General features: G+C 26.4%; 2 protein-coding genes across 3 annotated transcripts in view; both read left to right on the forward strand.

Moving 5' to 3' along the window:
- Positions 1-369: 369 nt before the first annotated feature.
- On the forward strand, positions 370-5,378 carry LOC112594644 (cullin-3-B-like). Its single transcript, XM_025339548.1, has 2 exons — positions 370-3,428; positions 5,259-5,378. Exon 1 carries the CDS (start codon positions 1,002-1,004, stop codon positions 3,381-3,383), a length of 2,382 nt encoding a protein of 793 aa, XP_025195333.1. The 5' UTR covers positions 370-1,001; the 3' UTR covers positions 3,384-3,428; positions 5,259-5,378.
- Positions 5,379-8,268: 2,890 nt separating this feature from the next.
- LOC112594634 (sodium-dependent nutrient amino acid transporter 1-like) overlaps positions 8,269-16,695 on the forward strand; it is a 42,952-nt gene continuing 34,525 nt past the window's right edge. Inside the window, exon 1 of one of the 2 annotated variants that reach the window (XM_025339528.1) lies at positions 8,269-8,342. In XM_025339528.1, the coding sequence (XP_025195313.1) occupies positions 8,313-8,342 (30 nt within the window). In that variant the 5' untranslated portion in view covers positions 8,269-8,312. Of the gene's footprint in view, positions 8,343-9,769; positions 10,072-16,695 lie in introns of those variants that run through there. The other variant, XM_025339529.1, reaches the window with a different exon arrangement.

The following is a 16,695-nucleotide window of genomic DNA, read 5'->3' on the forward strand; positions in this document are numbered from 1 at the left end:
TCGTTCTAGTATTTCAAATAATTATTATATAAAAAATTTTTGAAAAACTTAAATATTATTTGTGGATTGTGGGAGCTGTATCCCCCCAATACGGACTCCTTAAATCCACATGAATGGTCTATATGTAGATATTTTAGTTAAGTGACATCATAAAACATAGCTGACTGTTGCAGATGACGTGCAGATCGCTGTAAGACACTTGTGTTTTCATATTTTTCTCTCAGTAACCGAGTACGATGAGGATTTTCGAATTTAGCCACAATTTTCATGGAATAAAAACCACGGCAGACCTGTGATAACCAACATAACCTAACGAACAGCGAAAAATTTGTGTCTGAAAAGACATTAATATTGTGTATTATACATTTGTACATTTTTTTATTTTCGCTACCACTGTGACTGTAGAGTAGACTACACAATGCTATATACAATGCTCTAACACTATTTTTTATAGTGTTTAATATAATACTGATAGTAGTGTGTTCTTATGTTTTGAAACATCGTCAAATAAAATGATTTAAATGCGTTGATAATTTGAGATTTTTTTTTCGACTTATTATTGTTTTATTTTATGTGAAAGTGTCCTAGTGTCTGAAATTGATCGTGCTGCTCTATGTTGCCGCATCAGTTTTAGTTTTTCGTTGGACTTACGGTATCATTCAGATTCCGTACTTGAAAAGTCCACTGCGGTTACGGCTAAACGATCTGCGCGATTTGACTACGGCGATTGTAGTCGGGAAATAATAGTTGATATTCACCAGTACATCGCCTGAAAGAGGAGGAACGAAGTCTTATATATACGGGTATTTTTTTTTTCAGTCTCCAATCTTTTAACCCCCCTCCCATCCCTTAGTCGTACACAACAAATCTCCAAGGACCATCATCAAGTATTGCTAGATCATTTATTTGTGTCTAGACTGATGTGACATGTTTTTTTATACATTCAACCACTTTCATTTGATAGACGACCATCGTGCTCTGATGGTGATTTTGTGCCAATTATGAGTAGTGACCCGCTGGGAAGGAGACGCACTAGTATCATGAACAGTACGGTGCCAAAGAAGAGGGGTAACATGCGTGTCAAGGCATTCCCATCTCGTACTGACGAGAAGTTTGTTGACACCACCTGGGCGATGCTGAAAAACGCCATACAGGAAATACATAAGAAAAATAACTCGTGCCTGAGCTTTGAAGAGTTATATCGAAACGCATACACTATGATACTGTTAAAGCATGGTGAACGCTTGTACAATGGTATGAGGGAGACAGTTTCTGCGCATTTAGAAACCAAGGTGCGAGAGGACGTTCTTGTTGCTTTAAACAACAACTTTCTGCAAACATTGGATGAGTGTTGGAGGGATCACCAAACATCTATGGTTATGATTAGAGACATTCTTATGTACATGGATAAGGTGTATGTGAAGAACAACGAAGTTGACAGTGTTTATAATCTTGGACTTGTGCTCTTTCGTGACATAATTGTACGACATGACCGTATACGAGATCACTTACGCGAGACACTGTTGAGCATGGTGATGAAAGAAAGGAACGGTGAAGTGATAGACCGTATTGCATTGAAGAACGCCTGTCAAATGCTTATGATATTAGGTATACAAAATAGGTTAGTTTATCAAGAAGATTTTGAATGTCCGTTTCTTGCTCAGTCTAGTGAATTTTATAATGTTGAAAGTCAAATGCTTTTGGCTGAAAATAGTGCTTCTATTTATATTAAAAAAGCTGAATCTCGGATAAATGAAGAAGCTGAACGAGCTAAAAACTATCTCGATGTTTCTACTGAAAGTCGTGTTATTCAAGTAGTTGAAGAAGAGCTTATTAAAAAGCATATGAAAACTATTGTTGAAATGGAAAACTCTGGATTTGTTTTTATGTTGAAGAATCAGAGAACAAAAGATCTGGCCTGTATGTATAAGTTACTGAGCAATTTGTCTGATGGTTTAAAAACCATGTCTGATTGCTTGAGTAAGTATTTAAGGGAAGAAGGCCGATCATTAGTCAAAGAAGACGAGACTGATTTAAATCCCGTCACATATGTACAAAGCTTATTAGATCTCAAAGACAAATTGGATTATTTTTTGTATAATTCATTTGGAAGTGATAAAATGTTCAAACAAACAATATCTTCAGATTTTGAACATTTCCTTAATCTTAATTCAAAGTCTCCTGAATATATGTCATTATTTATTGATGATAAATTAAAAAAAGGAGTGCGCGGTATTGATGAAAATGATCTAGAACCTGTGCTTGATAAAGCCATGGTATTGTTCCGATTTCTACAGGATAAAGACGTTTTTGAAACTTATTACAAACAACATTTAGCTAAAAGATTGTTGTTGAATAAATCTGTAAGTGATGATAATGAGAAAAATATGATCTCAAAATTAAAAACTGAATGTGGATGCCAATTTACTTCCAAACTAGAAGGTATGTTTAAAGACATGTCTTTGTCAAACACCATTATGGAATCATTTAAACTGTATCTATCTAATTCGCCATCATCTAATTGCAACAATATTGATTTATCAGTTCGTGTGCTAACTACTGGATTTTGGCCATTACCAACAACTACTCCAAAGTGCAATGTTCCAAGCATAGCACGTTTGGCGTATGAAGAATTTAGAACTTTTTATCTTAGCAAACATAATGGTAGGCAACTTCGACTTCAGCCACAATTAGGTTCTGCAGATTTAACTGCTATTTTTAATGACAACCGTAGAGAGAATAGTGCAACATCTGTAATAAGTTCAAATGGAAGTGGTAGTACTGTTGTATCAACATCTTCTACTTCTGGTACTAGCATGAACAATTCTAATTCATCTGTGCGTAAGCATATTTTTCAAGTATCAACTTATCAAATGGCAATATTGATGTTGTTTAATAGTTATGAAAAGATGACAATGGAAATGATAATGAATGAAACTGACATCAATGAAAAAGACTTAACTAGGGCATTACAATCTTTAGCAATGGGAAAGCCATCGCAAAGGGTGTTGTTGAAGAGCCCCAAAACAAAAGAAATTGAACCACATCATGAGTTTTCTGTTAACGAGTCATATACTTCAAAATTGTACCGTGTTAAAATCCAGTCAATTACTACCAAAGGAGAAAACGAGCCAGAGCGTAAGAAGACTAAAGACAAAGTAGAAGAAGATCGAAAACATGAAATAGAAGCAGCACTTGTACGCATTATGAAGGCTCGTAAAAAATTAACTCATAATACACTTATCATGGAGGTAACAGAACAATTAAGATCTAGGTTTATGCCTTCGCCTGTTCTTATTAAGAAACGCATTGAATGCTTAATCGAAAGAGAGTACTTAGCACGCACACCAGAAGACCGAAATACTTACAATTATGTTGCATAAATCTTTTATCATACCACCATCTACTTATACATACATATGAAGAAGGTAAATATAACCAATTTTTTTTATATAGCAATGAGTTAAATTTGTAATATATATTTAATACATAATAAGTACTAATGAGCAGAAATATCTTTATATATTTACATGTGAGACTTATAATGTTCTTAAAAGTTATTTCATACTTATTTTGTATTGATAATATTTTGTAAATTTAATTTATTGATTTCATGAATTTGTATGAAATTTTTGCTATAACTTTATAAACTTTCATATAACTAATGTATTTAACTAATATTTAATGAAATGGTCAACATTTTGTTGTAAAAAATATAAAGAACTCAATGAATTAGTTTAAGTAATAATAACCGCATTAATACGTTTCCAATTTACCATTCAATTTTAACTTAAATTGTATCTCAATATGTTTCTAATGTACAAAATAATCTCTATATTTATAAATGAAATATGTTTTGAAAATGTATTGTCCAAAAATTACAAAATGTATGAAATAATAAAAACTTTATATTTCTTCAAATACTTTATATTTTGTTTATAATTTTATAAGGATATCATAGTTGTCATATGTTATCTCTATAATATTTTTACTTTAAAATTAGATAATAGGCCAATTTATTTAAAATTTAAATAATTAACACAAGGATCAAGGACTCTTTTGTACAAAAATTTGCTATGTTGTTTGTTTTTAAAATGGAGATAATATATATGCATGCAGTATCCTCTTAACTCATAGTTAGTTTAGTCTTGTGTAAAATTGGAAAAATGCTTAAAATATCAATATACAGCAATAATAATTTATCTCGGGAGCACTATTTATTTTATGAAATTTAATAAATTTAATTAATTATTAATAAAAGTAAATTGTTAGGTATATTATAATAATATACATTATTTAGTTTCATGTAATATTCTAACCTGGATCAAGATCTAGAAGTCCCATTATTTCCTTGTTTGATGTTTTAATATATTTTTGGCTAACTACATTTTTTTACGTTTTAAAATTTAATGTTTTTGTTCTATAAAAATTATAAATTACCATTTAATATAATTTTAATCTGATAGCATTATGAGCTTTTTATATACTTAGGCTTAGAACCTGGCCTACCTATATATATATAGGTAATTCCTCAAGCATGCTCATCCCTATTTTTTACTTTATTAGCGAATTCATTCGGTTCTTTTGATATTACTTAAGCCTTTTCTTGGATTCCTCATAAGTTTGGTATGTTGATGCCATGGGTATACAACATTTTAGACTTTTACTGCAGCCTTTGTACAAATTAGAATTTAATATGCACACAGTAGGAAAAAAACAATGAAAGTAGCCCCCTCAGAAACACCAGTGAATGTAAATATTTATATTTTTTTAATACAAGTCTTAGGTTTCAAAATGTTATCCATTAGTTTGTCACTCAACTTATTTAATTTTTTTATTATTATTAATTGTATACTGGTATGTAGAATATTCTACATTTTTGAAAATTACTACTTTAATTTTTTTTAAAAATAATATTTAAAAATTTGAATATAATAAATATTATTTATTTTATAATTGTTGAGTTATCATAGTTTAATACTAATGGCTATTAAGTAAAAAAAAATATAAAAATTATATATTATTTATATTAGGTATACTTTTATTAGTTTTATTTTAAATAAACAATTTTAATTGATCTAAATAATTTAAACCTAATCAATCTAGTTATTTTTAAACTGATTAATATGGGCAGTGTATAGTTTTATTTTAAATAAAAATAGTTTTGTTACATTATAATAATATAAGGTTTTGTGCTTAATAATGTTTATTATGTTGCATATTGTATTATAATAAAACATTTTATTTTTTATTCACAGATTATTGGTATTCAAGAAGAATAAATACTATGTTTTAAAACACTGAAGAACACATACATTTCAAAATTACTTATTATGTTTGGTTTTAATTTAAATTTAATAAAAAAAACCCATGTATTCTACCAATTATTTTATATATATATATATTTTTTTTTTAATGTTTAAAATAGAATAATACTTAAATATTATCTCTATTAAAATGTAATAATTGAATATTTTATAGCTTATACATTTTTTAGTTACAATCTTATTTTAACAAAATTGATTTTAACTTTTAAAATTTGAATAAACAAACAAGCTGATTTGAAATGTTTAATTTTAATGTAAAATTAATTATATTCAATATTTGTATAGCCAGTAGGTATGGTATACATTTTGTTTATATGTCAAACATGAATTGATCTGGTTTTCAATATGAATAATTTAGTATTTTATACAACTCAGTATAAATATTTTGTTTTATATTTATATACAATATTCATATCGTACATCATTAACATCTCTGTGCTAAGGTGCAGTTTTTAAAATAAAATATAAAAATAAACATCATAATTATTACACTTATATATTATAATATAGTTTATATACTTATACAGTTAATTTGTATGCCTATATTTATGTTATATATATATATATATATATATATATATATATTATAATATTGAATAGTTTTTGATTTTAATTTTATAAAACATGTATTATATAGGTATATATCATTGTTTATAAATAAAAATAAAATACATTGATTTTACTATTGTATATTTTATATAGGTTGTAAGAATTTTTATTGTACTAAAATTATTTATACAACAACAATTGAAAAAAAAATTATTCTGCTATAAATTTGAATATAGATATCATTAAAATTGTTATGATATAGAAATAATGGAAATGTATATTTGTTTCTACTAAATGCAATAATATAGTTGGAGAAACTAGCGTGGATAGGATTTATCGATAAGGTAATGTACCTACAATATACTATATACTATTATACTATACATAAACTGGTGTGTACACAACAAAGAATTGATATTGTAATCGAGCCGTTTTAGTGAACCCATGTATTAAACAAAATCAATTTAAAGAGGAGTCGGGGAAGGGTTACAATTCTCAAACCTCCTCGATAACACCAGTGATTGAGGATTTTCAAACAAGTTATTGTATATTTACAGATTTTGTATGTGCTCTAGGCTCTGAAAGGACCAAATAAAATAGTCGATATATTTTAAAAGAAAGGTTAAATTATGAATAATTAATTTAAATAAAACAAATTGATTAATTTGAAAATATATGAAAATATCATATCCTATTGGTATTATTATATTCGGTTGGTAGTGTTGGTACTATGGTACAAAAATTAGTTCAAAGGGTAGATGGGTACTTTGCTTTGTCTTTATTAATATTTACTAATGTGAAATGTCTACGATGATAATAAAAATATTTATGATTAATATTATGTTAGTAGGCATATCAAATCTGTCGAAACAGTCTTTTTGCCTGTAAGAAATTTAACGATTGTGTTAAATTTTTTTTGTACTTACGACGATTCCGCCGGCAACAAATTCCGAATATTTGTACATACGTCATACAGTTATAATATTTACTTTTGTAATTACTATCAAATACTCAATTTGGCTCTAGATCAGGACACCAGGTAAAAGCACAGAACAAGTTTTTGTAAAAGTATCAAACTATATGGGCACGTTTAAGACTATTTCCAATATCATCGAAACGAACAATGAACAGATGTGAATCATTTCATTCGAAATCTTAACACACAAATACACAATTTACTAAACCACATTTTAATGTAAGAACAATTTTATTATTGTCTTTGATTACGACATAATAATATGTGTATACCGTGTAACCTACCTACTGGAACTTATGCGAATAAGGCATTCTTTTGCTTTATTAAATAAAATAATATGAACATTATTAAATGTTTATGATCTCATATGATCCACCATTCACGAAAAATGTATAACATTTTTTTAGCGACAAACCATTTTCTTAAAGTTTTAATAATAAATGTTCATCAGCTATAGGTAATGGTTATTGCGGACCATGGTCATCAGCCTTTAATATTAACTAGCTGTCATTTTTAAAATCAAAATCTTCTTCTTGAAATGTATCAGTATTTTTTTTTATTAAATACCTAAATGTCTGTAATTATTGGAACAAGTGAATTGGATCCCAAATATAGGTAGGTACCTAGTAAATATTTAATTTTTAAAAAATATACTTGAATTTACTAATTTATCATTAAATTGATTCCGTAGAAAGATACCTAACCTACGTAAAAAAATCTTTGTTAGGTAATAATGGTTTCAACAAGCTAAAAATTCAAATGAATCAGTCAGTAAATCTGTTTTAGAAGAGAAAATAAATTTAGCTTTGCAATTACGTATAGATAAATCATATTGTAAGAACTTATAAAAAAATTATTAATTATCTCACATTTTATACAATTTTAGTAATACTATGGTACATTATTATAATGTCAAAGGGGCCTATTCGTTCTTTTGGTGCAGCGTATTTTATTATAAAGACTAAAAATGTTCTGTATACACCTATAATTCTATCCCGTCGACGATCCTTCTAGCTTCACACACTCACCCCCACTCACTTTTTCAAAATCTCAAACATGTGCTCTCTATTATACCTTTCTTGACACACACATGCTGATCCCAATGGAATATCTCCATCTGGTCATTTCTTTGTGTTACCCCTCGTATGTGACTGTCTTCAAGAGCAGACCTGTACTATCGCACAGTCGCAATCTATATACATTACACACATACACACACTTGTTGTCCGTATTATTATTATCGTTTTAGTGTAAACCAAGATTATTTTTGTGTTCAGTACAGATAAACGTCCACGACTACTCAGACGTTCCTACAATCGTCATCAACTACTCAAACGTTCCTACAATCGTCATCACACGCAAAAAAGTACGAATATTTATATTTTTTTGGTATCAAAACAAGGGAACAAATTTCAAATTATCCACGGCCGATTATTATCGGTGATTTATAGTACTATATCATGCAAAAAGCTATCTATTCGGTACAACAGGTAACTCCGTTGAATAATATATATTTTTTTAATTTGTAAGCGAAGGTTGAACAGTTTTAATGGATTGAATTGTCGTTGATAGATTAAATAAGCTAACTAAGTATTTTTTTAATATATATATATATATATATATATATATATTTACTTTAAAAGATAAATTATTGAATTTACACTAGTAGTAATTATTTTACACCCTTAAAACCTTGTAGACTAATTTGTTATCAAATTGTCCATGAGCTAATTATTTAGATGCTAATTAGGTTAAGTATTTATCTATAAATGCGTATAATTGGATACTTGGTAAAGTCACCGTTCTACGTAAATTATTGTTAGTGTCTATTATTTAAAGTAAGTAATTATCAGAAGCAGTGACGTACTGCAGTCGTATATGGATATTTTTAATGGGGGAAAAGTTTTATTAAAAAAGAAACCAATTCATTTATTATATTATTAATATTCAATTATTATAAAAGTATAAACTTATTTTTGAATTTCAACAGAATAATTAAAATAGTAATTTTTTGTTTAAATATCTGATTTTGATCATACTTTCTGTTTGTGAAAAGACTGTGCTTTTTGGTTTTAATATTAGCTACTTATGAGAAACTTTGTAATACATTTTCAAGTATTTTGATCGAGTGAACATTTTTTTTTTAGTCTGGTTTCTATTAATTCGTTATGAAAAAAACTCATTCGGGTTAAATGGGTTTAAACTGTTTTGATTTCTTAAGGGTGTATATAGGGGTTTAACGGGGTCCAAATAATTCGGGTGCAAAGCATGGTTATAATGTAATGAAATTTCATACTTGCAATTTTGATTTATAGTTAATTATACAACAAGCACAACGCACATGTTGGTCAACCCCCTTTTACTACACATACACACTTATTATATTTTAATAATAATTATGTTAGTGTGTCGATGTGGTAAAAGTTATAAATCAATAGGACTTTGTTTTCTTTCCACCTTTCGCCTTTTAGTTTGCGGTTGCTTGACCGAGAACCCGTCCGGCGGATAAGTATAAAAAAACTGTCCAGTGTCTGAGAGCCACAAACGGCAGTGCTCGGCGTCATGGTGGACAAAAAATAAATCGAATTACTGCCGAAATGCATCTCGTCGTGCGCGTGTAATTTGGAATTCATTTTATTGGACGGGTACATATCATGATGGTTGCCCGTCGTTGATCGCGTATTATTATTATTATTATTATTATTGTATATTGTGCGTTTGTGCACATGGTGTAGGTAGTGTATGCACGTCGGCGAGTGTGTGCACTGTGCAGCAGGTGTTTTTCAAACTCACATTTACTCACAACCGTTAGAGTGCGAGTGCATTAATTTAACGTACTCGGTATTTTCGATTACCGCCACTGTAGTTGGCCGTTGCCTGTCACTAGTCGAGAATCGCAACCGTAGACATTCATCCTCGCTCGTATTATATCGCTGCAGTATCGCGACAAAGGCCACGCCGGTGCGCTACGCGAGCGTTTATATATATATTATGTCATATCCGCGTACAGGTGTTGCGTTGCCGTTTGTCCCCTACCAGTCAAAATAATAATTCAAAAAATGATTACTTGATTCATCATAGTAAATAACTTGACGGTAATAACGAGCGCGCGTTAAAGGTCGGCGCAACTATTTGAGAAACTGGAAAGTTCGTTTTAGAGGACGAAGACTCTTGAACGACAAGTAAAAAATAATCATGTTAGCGGGATTGCCAAAAAAAGTGAGTGATGACAATAATATAATATATATTTTTATTATTTTATCCTCCATGGTAGTTTATACGACGAAGTTTGTAAGGTTCGTCTGTTTAAACATTTGAAATATTAAAATAATTCAGGCACTGGCGGACCTCTGTGTGTTTTCGTACAATAACCGCGAATGTTTTTTTTTTAAATTAATAATAAATTAAATCATTTTTTTTTTATTTGTTTTATATACTCATCACGATTTTTATTGTCATTAATCGAGTATATACGTGAATACCGACTAGTCGAGTATATGACAAATACCTATTGTAATAACATATACCTAGGTATAGATTTTTAATATTAAAATGCATTTTTTATGACACTCAAACATTTTTATTTGAACAACTGGGCACTCGGAATACAATGACATTGATTTTTTGATATTTATAATGTATCTTAACTTTTAAGTAAAGTATCTAAACAGTAATCACGATTTACCAATATGAATATCATTTAATTTATAATATTCCGCATTAATACACAAGTAATATAGGTAGGTATAGATAATTATTCTTTAATTTTAATTAGTTTAATTATTCTTTGTTCCAAAATTTTGAAGACATGTAAGTAAAATGTGCCATTGTTATTTTTTAATAGAATACATACTGTTTAATATATATATTGATAATGTATAATATTATGTTGTGATATGGTTGAACAGAAGGTACCTAATGTCGAAAAAGACACATTATTTGGTTCGACATGATAGTAGATAACACGTTTTATACATTTTGTAGAATCGTATTTTTAATCTTTTTTTGTCGCTATTATTAATTTATACCTAGTGTACCTTATACCTTGTGCCTGAACCCTTCTCTTTTGGGCTACGCATAATTTGTTTAGTCTAATTATTAAATCTAGAATATAATATGATTAATATGAATAAACATTAAATTATCAACTAATTTTGTGATTGTGTAGATTAAATATATGTAACGATGGTGATATACTGATATGTTTCGTATTATGATGTATTAAAAATTATAATAGAACTATGAAAAGTTTCATAACGTTTAACATATCAAACAAAGTATGAGTCCCCTTTAAAAAAAAATATTTTGGTTGCACCAACATAACTAATTCAATCATTAATTAATGAATTGCATGATTTGCCATTTGGTAACTATTTAAATGAAAAATGACTTGCATGCTATGGGACTACAAAATAGTTATTTATAAAGAATAGTGTGTTAAAGTAAACTTTAGAGTTAGCTTTATCAGGAATGTATTTTTGATTATAACTTAGAATTATTATGAAATTTGTAAAATTATAATTAATAAATAATCTACAGCATTGTTTTACATGAGATTGATATAATAAATGTTATGAAAATTAAGTTGTACATACGTTTATAAATTATAAAAATTATTATTTTTATATTTTATAAAATTTTATATGTATTTATAAGTATTGATATAATATATTAATATATACATTTTATTAGATTATGTGAGTGATGTATTGAAAGTACTAGGTTTTTTGGAAACTTTACTGATGAAAAGTCTTTCGATCTTTAAATTCTAGTTTTTTCCGTATTATATATATATTTAATTGATTGAAATTAATTAAGAACAAATCATTTTTCCCAGATAAATGATGATATTTATGCAACGCTAATTTTTAATGAATTCAATTTTTTGATATAATTAAAAATGATTATTTTAAATTTATGTACAATGAATATTGTATTTAATAGGTATTAAACATTAACTTTATAACTCTATCTATTTATGTATAATAACATGTTATGTGTTCTTGTAATTAAAAAAGATAATACTGAGTCAGAAATTACAAACTTTAAATTAATTTGCCACGTGACTTGGTCATACTTGTATTATCATGATTTTACTTAATTTTATAAACAATGTATTTATTAATTATTGATTACGACGAGTGTGTGTTTGTGTGGAGGTGAGGAGTGAATTGACGTGTGTATTGTACCCGTTGTATAATGAATTATTTATTAAAGTTGTTCGAAACTTTATTACATTATAATCAGGCCTAAGTGTCTAACCTGTACACCCCTGGAAACCCTTAAGAAATCAAAATAACTGAAACCCATATAACCTGAATGGTATTTTTCTAAATGACTAAATTTACTGAAATCGAGAAAAAAACAATGTTAAATCGATCAAAAAGCCTTAAAATGTACCTAATACAACGTTTCTTATAAGTGTAATTTCCACTAAAATCAAAAAATTTAAAATGTAAAAGCATAAGTTTTTTTATATATATTTAAATGAATATTATATGTGTAAGTTCATAGGTACTGATTATTGGGATATGGAATTATAGTATATTAGTATTAAATATAGAGGTTTTCAAAACAAATTTTTTAACCTTATTATACATAATATGTGTATAAGGTGGTCTTAAGAAATATTGTAGAATATAGATATCTATATAAAAAGTAAAAACTCGTGAGAAAGTACATTTGGTTGAAACTCATTAAATTTTTATAGATTTCGTTACAGATTTTGTTGTACTTATTACAAAAAATATAAATATTATTTTATCAAAGTAGGTTCTCACAGATTTCTTAATTTCACTAGATTAGGTAGTAGGTTTAGTTAAAAATGTAGAGGAAATGAAATATTAGAACTATTGTGATTATGAATTTGTTTATGTGCTGGTTGGAATATTTTATTGGTACATTGTTAATAATTTTATTAGAAAGGTTAATTTTTTTGTCTTTATATTTATTTATATTCTTGTTTCTAGATTAGTTATCATAATTGATTTTAAATTAAACGTAAATTATTATAAATTTAATGAAGTTATTCAAGTTATGTTAGGTATTATATTAGACCATTGGACCTTGATTTTATAACAATAAGGATTATACTGTTATTGTCATTTCGTTTATTCAACCTTCAGACATTGTTTGATTACTATACTTTGTTTCCACTGTATTTTGTAAAGGTTCGTCTATTTTTAATTACATTTTTAATCTTTTCTAAGGAAGGCATATAATAAATGTATATTGATTAAAAAAAATTATGTGTTTTCTTGTTTTAGAGCTTATCAATTATTTGATCCAATATTATAGGGTAGTTTTTCACAGAAATTTTAATCTATAGTTTGTATTTGAAAGATTGGAGAATTCTCATTTATATATATTTAATAGGGAAAAAAATGTATTTTGTATTGTTAAAAATGGTAATATTTATGCGATGTTAATATTATGATTTGTGTAGGTAATTAATTCTTATTTATAAATAATAGTATTTTTAAAATATTTTGACTTTTTTTAAGATTTATATATATACATATATTTAAATTTTTGATAGTAAGTAACAGAGTATGTAAATGCGTTACAAGATTCCTCACAAATTAGAAGTTTAATTGTTGACAATATGTTTTGAAATCACCAAAATTTAGAAAAGTCAATGAGATTTTTTAATAGAATAGCTATGTATTGAAAATATGATATATCGTCCCAACTTCTTTATAAGTCTTATGCATTATTATCTGTAGACCACCTCCTGATTTTTACAACATTACATTATCGTATGTATATGCCATTAGTTTGATAGATTCTCAATCATAAGTTTGATCTCACGCCAGAGTAAGTACTTTTCTGGCTATTTATTTTAATGCAATTTCGAACAAAATTGGTGAAATAATCACGTTGTCTCAGTCTTGTTTTAATATTAAACTAATAATTAAGAAACTAGTAAAAGTAAATCATTTTTGTACAAAATCTAATCGAATAATTTTTACTTGTGTAATTGTTTTGATATTCGTACCATGACTTCTCAAGCTGTTATGAGAATTACTTTTAAGAATCTTTTTAAAATGTCAAACAATGTATGTTTTTGCTTGATGAATTGAACAAACTCTTCAATTTTCTATGAAATAATTCAAAATTATTTATTGTGTGCACTGTTGAGAATACAAATTAGTTCCCTATCTGTGGAGGAAACAGTGTCGTTGGTTAAATATATTTCTAATATGTGTTCAGTATTATAGAATTATTTCATGGTTGAAATGTGTAATTATATCGTACAAAAAAAAAAAAAAAAAACAATAAACAATATCAAAAATTAAAAAAGAAAGTATAAAAAATAATTAATAAATTTTATGTTAAAAATTATTTATTTAGTATTGTTGTTTATAAAATTAGGCTACAATTGCTGTTTTCCCGTACCAAATTTTACCTAAATGAGATCTACATATTTTTACATAAAAAAAAGGCAAAAATATTTTGTAGTATTATAAATATTTTTTTCAAAATCGGGATACAATCGAAAAGATTTTTTTTTCATGCTCTTTTAATTTTTTATTATTGAATTTATAAATAAATAGTCACAGATAAATTTTGACTTATATTAGGAAACTATTAGAAATTACACAAACTCATCTATGGTTAGATGAATTCATAAAATATTTTTATCGATACAAAAGATAATAATGAAATAATCTATGAAATTAAACTTAAGATTTCATATAAAATAAAAAATATTTTAATAGCTAAGGTATGAAAATGTCATAAAAAGTTCTTTGTAAGTTTTTCCTATTTAAAAATGTCATAAATATCTATTTTTTTTAAATAAAAATTTCAAATGCAAATATTTTGACGTATATATTTAAAGACTTAAATATGTTTGTTACAAATTTATACGCTATGCTTAATGAAATAGTTGAACCTATCTTATTATTAATAAAAATATTTAAATAAAGTATAAAATATTCTAAGAAGTTAGGTTGAAGAATGTTTTCGCTCAGAATCGTTTTTTGTATGCAATGTTTATTACTGAATTCAAATTTAATACAGTTATCTACCCATGTTTTTTTACGTTTATAATCTATGTATTTTAATATCAAGCTATTTTATTTATGTTTTTATACAATATTTTTATTAATTTATATTTAATTGAGTAATTTAAAGCAGAAATATATTTTATTTATAAAAAGTTCTAAATAAGAAACTACGCATTAAGTGACTAGTGCGAAATAAATAGTTAATTTTAAGAACTGTGTCCTAAAATTAATTATTGCCTATTTATTTGACATATGAATAAAATAAATGATTGCATATTATTTTATCATCATTATTCCTTGTTAAAGGATGTATCTACTTCTAAATATACACATAGAAATAAATGTATGCAATGAATGAAGTGTTTTCAGGCGCAATGAACAAAATAAAAAAAATAGGATTATATTTTATATATATTTTGTTGTATCAAATCTTTTTTTTATTTTTTACAATGATTTAATGATTTTTTAAAATTATTATTTAGTTTGACATATATAATATGTTGAACTATAAGGTGTAGTTAATCTTTAGTAATCATTGTTCATAATTTAGATTAGTTCTTTAAAAATAATAAGTTTAAGTTATAACAAAATATTGTAATGAAGAAATTATAATTTGTTATAAATCATATTTTATAGATATTATGTTACGTATTATGCTATAGTATTTTTATACCTATAAAAACTGAAAATTTATGTACAAGGGTAATGGTATTATATTCATACTATATTTTTCTATCTATTCATCGACAATATATAAATAATTATTTATTTTTGTTTAATTTGATGATGACTAAATAGGTAAAAACAATAAATGATGTAATATTATAGTATTAAAACGAAGTAAAGTACTAGTAAATTGTTCACTTTTGAATGTTGGTATAAAGGGGGGGGGAGGGTCAATAAGTCAATGTTATTACTAATTAATTAATCTCTGTTAAATTAAAAAATTGCATGATTTAAATATTTTTCCACAGAATAAAGAGATGTATTGTAAAAATTCAAGGTTATATTAATCATATTAAATTACTTTTATTTAAGATTTATAGTATATCAAAATTAATTTAAGAATTATCTACATCATGTATGTTTAAGTATAAAATGTTCAAAAACAAAAAAATTAATCATAGTATAGGAATAATTACTATAGGGATATTATAAAGTTTTAATTTTAAAAAGGTAGGTTAAATATAATATGTAAATAAATAAACTATATAAAAGTTTTTTTTTTATTGACTACATTATTAAAGTTATTATTGTAACCTGAATCCTGAGAAATTAGAAAATAGAAAATAAAAATTAAAGAACTTTATCTACTTTATGGACGTATAGAGTTTGTCAAGTGTACATGTCCGTGTATCTCGTTATTTAGTATAGTTTGTTTACTTTTATTGTCAGCTTTCATTGTTGAAGATTAACCGCAGCTGAAATATTATTTTACCATGTTTATCTTAGAAAAATGCAAGCTAAAATTGATTCTCAGAATAACAAAGTTTTATTTGCCAGACTCACTAGAGTGTTAACAGTGTGACTTTCGTCGTCACCGTTTACAAAAGCCTGCCGCCTGAGGTTATTCTTATTTAAAATAGAGTATACTTAATGATGACATAAACCGTATACTCGAATAATCGATACATGTTAAATTGCAGAGCGAATTCTCCAATTTTTTTCTATTTTCTAATTAATTTGAATATAATAATATACAATAATAACTTCAATAATTTATTTAATAACTAAAGTTTGATGTACGAGTAGTTTATAATACACTATCTACATATTTAAAATTAAAACTTTTTTTTTTTTTTTATTTAAACGTAATTACAATTAGTTTTAA

This window comes from Melanaphis sacchari, unplaced genomic scaffold, assembly GCF_002803265.2.
Source record: "Melanaphis sacchari strain LSU unplaced genomic scaffold, SCAv2.0 Contig23_pilon_pilon, whole genome shotgun sequence".
NCBI lineage: Eukaryota > Metazoa > Arthropoda > Insecta > Hemiptera > Aphididae > Melanaphis > Melanaphis sacchari.

Excerpts from the sequence above, each read along its gene's own strand:
- LOC112594644 (XM_025339548.1), top strand. The coding sequence starts at position 1,002 with ATGAGTAGTGACCCGCTGGGAAGGAGACGCACTAGTATCATGAACAGT.